Source organism: Balaenoptera borealis (assembly GCF_965194805.1).
Source record: "Balaenoptera borealis genome assembly, chromosome: 2".
NCBI classification, from domain to species: domain Eukaryota; kingdom Metazoa; phylum Chordata; class Mammalia; order Artiodactyla; family Balaenopteridae; genus Balaenoptera; species Balaenoptera borealis.
This window is the reverse complement of record NC_138867.1, coordinates 132,244,640-132,251,238: the sequence shown is the minus strand read 5'-3', so window position 1 is coordinate 132,251,238 and position 6,599 is coordinate 132,244,640. Positions and strand designations below refer to the sequence as shown.

Genomic DNA, 6,599 nt, shown 5'->3' with positions numbered 1-6,599 from the left:
TTCAAGTCCCGCGGGAAGGAGGCTGCCCCTGCATCAGCCTGGCCGGCCTTTGGACTGGATCAGGCGCCCAGGAGGCGAGAAGAGTGGACCTCAAGCTCTGGAGCCCGGAACAAACTAGTAAATGCCTGTGGGCTTGGAGCCCTCCTCCCCCATACTCGCCACCCCTCTCCTCCCACCTCCTGTCCCCGGCTTCTTCCCCAGTGGGTGGCCGCCTGCCTGCGCAGTAGAGGACAAGACTTGGCCAGAGTTGGCGGGTGCTCTACCGGGTGCAGGACCTGCTGCAGTCCCGCAGAATGGGCCGGTGACTAGGGACTGGGGGTGCTTAGGGAACAACATTAGGGGCCTATCTTGCCTCCAGCAGCGCGCTCTCCTTTTCTGGCTCTGAGACCAAGTAGAGCAGATGCCGCTCAGGACTGGGAACCTCTGGAATTTCCATTTTGGATTCTGGAAGGTCTAGAAACAAGAACCTTTCTCTTTTTTTGCGCCTCAGTTTCCTTATCTGTAAAATCTAGGTGAAGGCCTTTTCGCTCCATGATTCTAGATTCCTTTTCTTGGGCCCACGGGGAGGGGGTGACAGACGCCGTCCTGGGCGTTGACAGGCCTGTGTCTCAAGTACTAACCCCCGTCTCCCCCGCAAGTCGGGAACTGGGGGGGGGGGAGGGGCGGAGGCGGGGCCGCCTCCCTGTCCCCGCAGGCGGCCTGGGTCGAGTAGCGCTAGCTGAGCTTAAAACCAGGGACGGCCATCCCCCTTCCCTCCTCCCCGCCCCCCTGCCATTGGCTCCAGGGAGAGGTTGACATCAAAGCCCCAGCCTTATATAAGCCAGACCCTGAAGGGGAGGCCGCAGAAGGGTTAAACAGGTCTCTCGGCATCCTCGTCCTCGCCTGCAACAGAAGCCGGCCAGAAGACGGGCTTCGGGTGTTCATCTTCAGCCTCGCCCCAGAATCTCTCAAAGCCGGTGCCCACCAGAGCGCCGCCCCAGAGCCCACGGGTGGCTCCGGCAGTCTCTGGGGGCGCATGGGGCGGCGCTAATCGGGCTGGCGGCGCAGGCCAGGGGCCGCACCAACATGAACCTCGTGGGCAGCTACGCACACCATCACCACCATCACCATCATCACCACCCTCACCCCGCGCACCCCATGCTCCACGAGCCCTTCCTCTTCGGCCCTGCCTCGCGCTGTCACCAGGAGCGGCCCTACTTCCAGAGCTGGCTGCTGAGCCCCGCTGACGCTGCCCCGGACTTCCCCGCAGGCGGGCCACCGCCCGCAGCCGCTGCAGCCGCTGCCTCCTATGGTCCAGACGCCAGGGCCGGCCAGAGCCCCGGGCGGCTGGAGGCGCTCGGCGGCCGCCTGGGCCGGCGGAAAGGCTCAGGACCCAAGAAGGAGCGGAGACGCACAGAGAGCATTAACAGCGCGTTCGCGGAGCTGCGCGAGTGCATCCCCAATGTGCCGGCTGACACCAAGCTCTCCAAGATCAAGACTCTGCGCCTGGCCACCAGCTACATCGCCTACCTGATGGACGTGCTGGCCAAGGACGCACAGGCCGGCGACCCCGAGGCCTTCAAGGCCGAACTCAAGAAGGCGGATGGCGGCCGTGAGAGCAAGCGGAAAAGAGAGCTGGTAAGTCTGGGTCCCATACGCTCTAGCCAAGGGCGCGGGCGCGGTGAGCATCCGTAGGCCGAGTACGCAGGGGAAGGAGTCTGCGTTGCCGTTCGTGCGATTTTGAGAGGCTGCGGGGAGTTCTGAGATGGTTGAAATGTGGGATTGTGTGCATGGAGGGAGGCAGATTCATATTTGAATTCATCTGTAACGTGGATAGTGTTTGTAAGGCTGTGAGTGAAGACAGAATCTTACACTTTTCGGACAGGCTCATAGGGTCCCTTCTAAGAATCCATTGGAAGCTTCAGACCCTGAGAAAATGCACACATCATATATTTCACTTCCAGTTTCAAGGGGTCCTGATTCATCCCTGGGATCTCCTGGAAGCCAGGTTAAGAATGCTGTAGGAGTTCGTTACTTTAATTTGCCTGAATGTGAATTTTTGCGTATGGGCTCCGCTGCTGTTTTCAAAGGGCCTTTGCCAGAGAGGTTGGTCTACTTTCATCATTGTACAGATAGGGAAACTGAGGCCCATAATGGGACAGGATGTGAAGGCCACCTACCCGAGGAGTTGTTTACTTGGGTAAAACAAGTCAGTTTATTCCCTGTCTGGAGGATGTTTCACTGCTCCACTCTCCATGGCTGGTTCCTAGGGCCACCTTGATGGTCTTGTGTATAAACGCCGACAAGCAAGTCACTCACTTCTTTTGGCTTTGGAGATCGCAATCCCTACTCGGCTTTTTTCAATCCTCTCCAGCGAGGCGACACTTCTGGAGCTCAGTTTCGCTGGCGCAGGGCTCTGGGACCTCTGAAGGCAGTGATTTCCAGGCTGGGGAACTGAACTAGTTTCTCTAGATTGGTGCGCTCAGGAACACCGCGCGTTGGAGACTAGAGAGCCCTCTGGGTTTTATCTGACCTGCAGGGGCTGTAGTAAACTGGGGAAGTCACCTGAGGAGACTGGGAAAGACCGTGGTCATCGAGTCTCTAAACCGCCGCCCTGGGCTGGAGGACATGCAGGCCCCGGGCGACGCCCTCGTTGGAAGTAGTTATTGGGCGTCTCCCCACTCCCTGCGCTTTGCCGCCTCCTTCAAGTAGCGGGGAAGGGGGATGCTAAGCCAGGCCGACTCCCCCGCTCATTCGCGTAGCCTTCTGAGTGCCCAGAGCCGGCTGCAGAGACCCAACCCTGTATCCATACCCAGGCGCTATAAACTAGGTTGGAAAGTGGGATGTGTGCGGGTAGCAGGTCCGCGAGCAAGGAAACTGTTGATTCCCACCCCTCCCATTCCAACCCCTGCAGTCTCCCTTCGGCGCCATAAAGCCAAACCTAAGAGCATCAGTTTCACCAGCCGCAGAAAATTCTCACTACCAAACCCCCAGAAGCTGCCCATCCCATCCCGCCCCCCTCCCCCGGAACTCGGCGCATAAAGGCAAATTTATGAGCCTGTTTGCCTATTTCGCAAACAGAAATTCGTCACTTATTTAAAGGCTCCCAGTTACTGCTCCCAACACCTTTTACCCCACCCCCACTTTTACCCTACGCCTGGGCGAGCGGAGCAGAAACATTTAAACCTGTCTCTCTCGCCTCTTTTCTTGTGTGTGTCCTCTGGCAGCAGCAGCACGAAGGCTTTCCTCCTGCCCTGGGCCCAGGCGAGAAGAGGATTAAAGGGCGCACAGGTTGGCCGCAGCAAGTTTGGGCGCTGGAGTTAAACCAGTGAGCCGAGGCCTGCGCCGAGGACCCCGCCACGGCTGCTCGACCCCGGAGCCCCGGGAGCAGAGGAAGGCGGAGGCGAGTGCCAGGCTCTGGGTGCCAGGGGCTTATGGGGAGCATTCCGCCTAGCCTCTGCTGGGCGCTGGCAGGTCGCTGGCTGCAACTACACATTTGGATCGCACGTGCAATGTCATTTGAAATTGTTTTTAATACGTGAAGAGACAGAGAAATATATATATAAAACCCCCACCCCTGCAACCGAGAGGGAGGCTCGTGGCTGCACGATTAGAAACGGAAGGACTGCGGGACCCAAGCGCGCTAAGACGTACCCTTCCAACCCTTCTGGGGCGAATTTAGAACCCCTAACGCCTTCCTCACTACACTGTCTGCCTGTCTTTCTCGCCCCCCTGTCGGCTTCGCGTCAAAACCCTCCGCGAGCTCTCCTCCCTAATTAAAATGCAATAAGAGGAATCAATAGTTTTCTGCCAGGGAAAGAGAACCAAACCAGGAAGATGGAGGGCTGCCTTTGTTGTTGGCCTCCCTCAAACAGTGGTGTTTTTTATTTTATTTTATTTTTGTCGCTGCACTTCCTACTTAGTTACAAGGGAAATGGCTCTTTCTTTACCTCTTTCCTTCCTTCTTGCGTTCTTTTCTTTTTTCTTCTTGCTTTTCTTCCTTTCTCTTTCTTTCCTTTTCTTCCTTTTCGTTCTTCCTTCCTTTGTAAATAAAAACTTTTCCCTTTGTTGAAAAGTTTTTATGTATTAAACTACCTACCATGCCTGCTGCGCTCAGGTGTTTGTTTATCCCCCGTCCTCACCCTTTTTCTACCTCAAATCTATATGACCACTCACTACCCCGTCCCTTTGCAAAGCAGTATCTATGCTCTTGACTAATAAAACATTTTCTGAAATCAGCAGAGGACTGTGTGGTATCTTGGTGGGTATCCCCACCCCACTCCATCGTTTCTGCTAGTTGGAGCACCTCCTGTTCTACTTCTCTTTTGATAAATGCCAAGCCAAACTGCAAATCAAATCAAGGGAAGGGGGCAGATAAAGGATTTACTCCTGGAACAAAGAGTAGAGTTCTCCTTAGAAGATAATGGGGGGGGGGGGCGGGGACAGGATAGCTTTAATGAACCCACAGAACAGAAAACTGGAAACGAATTATATCCAGAGGGGATGAGCTAGGACTTTTGTGGGTCAGCATTTGGGCCTGTCTGTGGGTTAGCAGGCACATCGTTGTCTGCAGGCCGCGGTTTGGAGTTATTGGGAAGGGGGTCTGTCACACAAACGAAGGAAAACGCGAGGGCAGGGTAGCTCGGAACAGGGGAATGCCCTCGGGAATACTTTGGCGTATGTGAAATTCTGAACCTGCAGTTGTACGTGTCATGGTGCAGGAACTCACACGGAGCCCCGTGGCTGAGCGGGGGCGAACGAGGGGCTGCGGAGCACAGTCCCAGCACGCGGTAAGGACTCGGCAAGGCGCAGCAGCTATGATTTTATATATGAGTGAAAGAAGCTTGTGAGTGCTCATGGTCAAAGTGAGACGTTTAGGTTTCTCTCTAGCAACAAACCACTCAAGTATTTGTGAGAGTATATGGATTTGTGCAAACGGATGGGGGGTGCCGTATGTGCAGGCTAATTCGGGCACTTAAGAAATGTGCGGAGAGCAGTTTCCGAGCCTCCACGTGCGCACCCATGGCTAGGTGTAGGGGTGAATAAAAGCGGGTGCATTTGTCAAGGCGCGAGTGCGTGCTGGGCTGAACTGGGGCGGGCAAATGCAGGCGTTTCTGTGTCCCTGAATAACGGCGTACGGACAACCAGTGTGGTTTGTGCGCAACCGTGTGCGAGGCTCTGTGCTAAGCGCTTTTATGTCTCCTAACAGCTCGCACGATCGTCCGAGGGAGCTCATGGTCTGCGGTGCCGGCACAGCCCCCGGAGCGCGCTGCGAGCGAGGCGTTAGGACGCGCACGGGTCTCTCGGCGCTTTCTCGCTCCACATCCGGAGCTGGAGGCCCGGGCTTGGGGCCGATAAAGGAGACCCTGGGCAGCTCCGGGGCCAGGCGTGCCCCAGGCGCCTCGTCCCGGCATCGGGGTGAATATGGGGCCCCATTAGTTTGGGCTGTAAACACCGTGGCAGTCCTGAGCGGCCACGCGGGCCTTTCCGGACGCGAAGGAGTTAATAAAAGGTGTTTTATGGGCGCGAGGAAACGGCGGTGGAGGTATGAGCTTCCCTCTACTCTGACCCCCTACTTTTTTCTTTATTCCCTCTCGCCACTCGCCGCCAGATCAAACATGCCCGCTATTTAACTAGGGCAACACCTCGCGGTAATGAGCAGTCCCAGCACACCCCTCCCCCGGCCTCAGTACCCGGCCCGAGGCCCCAAGGCCTCTCCCGGAGGAGCAGAAAAGAAAAATCGAGTTTTCCTTTTTTCATTTTCTTTCCAAGAGCTGGGAAGCTCCTTAGAAATCCGGAGAAACAGACTCAGGGAGCAAGCCGACTGAGGTGCCCCAGCACGGAGGGGACCTTTCCTGGATTTGAACCCAGGACTCCAGTTTAGTTTACAGACCATTCTCTGGCTAAACAGAGAGCACGCTGCCCGCGACTATTTTTAGCACCATGAAGTATCCCAGGCACGGGAAGAATGCGCACCCGGGTCTTGCTTTCTTGTAGCCCCGGCCAGTGAAAGGAGAGAGGGGTACCGAGGGGTACCGCCCGCGGCAGCCAGAGCCAAGTTTGGCATATAAGCAGGCCTCCTCCGAAAACCCCATCCGGCCGGGTGCAAACCCTCTTGGAGAAGACAGCGGAGGAATCTAACATTCGGTCCCAGCCATGTCTGGTCCTGATCTCAGACCTAGCACCCAGAAGCTGAGACAGGGGGCCAATGCCCTTTGAGGGGGTCACCGGGATATCTTCCCAGTTTCCCAAAGACTTACTCCACCAACTAGAACGCCAGTGCCACATTTCCAGCCCTCACTCCCAGACTGCAAAAGCCGAGCCCCCAGCGCAGAACAGAGTTGCTCCCGGTTTCACAAACCAGTTTTCGCCAAGGGCTCCAGATTCGGGGTCCAGATCTCCCCGCACCGGGCTCTAACTCCTTTCATCCATCATTAGCTCTCCCTCCATGGAATAGCTTTAGAGCCTGCCTTTTACTTTCTTATTCTCTCCCAGGTTTCAACGCGGTTTGTCCGAAACCCACCTCCACCTGGCTGTGGTAGATGGTATCATTATTCATTTGAATTAAGGACATAACATTTTTTTTTAATCTGGGGGGTGGGAGAATGGAATGATCACTA

General features: G+C 56.1%; 1 protein-coding gene across 2 annotated transcripts; it reads left to right on the top strand.

Moving 5' to 3' along the window:
- The first annotated feature begins 855 nt into the window (after window positions 1-855).
- On the top strand, window positions 856-4,398 carry HAND1 (heart and neural crest derivatives expressed 1). 2 transcript variants are annotated; one of them, XM_082379172.1, is made up of 2 exons: window positions 856-1,617; window positions 3,210-4,398. In XM_082379172.1, exons 1-2 carry the CDS (start codon window positions 1,066-1,068, stop codon window positions 3,309-3,311), a joined length of 654 nt encoding a protein of 217 aa, XP_082235298.1. In that variant the 5' UTR covers window positions 856-1,065; the 3' UTR covers window positions 3,312-4,398. The 2 variants fall into 2 exon arrangements, with proteins under 2 accessions (XP_082235298.1, XP_082235297.1); XM_082379171.1 differs by having other exon boundaries at window positions 3,207-4,398.
- The last annotated feature ends 2,201 nt before the right edge of the window (window positions 4,399-6,599 follow it).

What these genes read in the sequence shown, in the direction of transcription:
- HAND1 (XM_082379171.1), top strand. Translation starts at nt 1,066, where the DNA reads ATGAACCTCGTGGGCAGCTACGCACACCATCACCACCATCACCATCAT. An exon ending in GCAAGCGGAAAAGAGAGCTG is followed by an intron (nt 1,618 to 3,206) that starts GTAAGTCTGGGT and finishes GTCCTCTGGCAG; the next exon opens with CAGCAGCACGAAGGCTTTCC.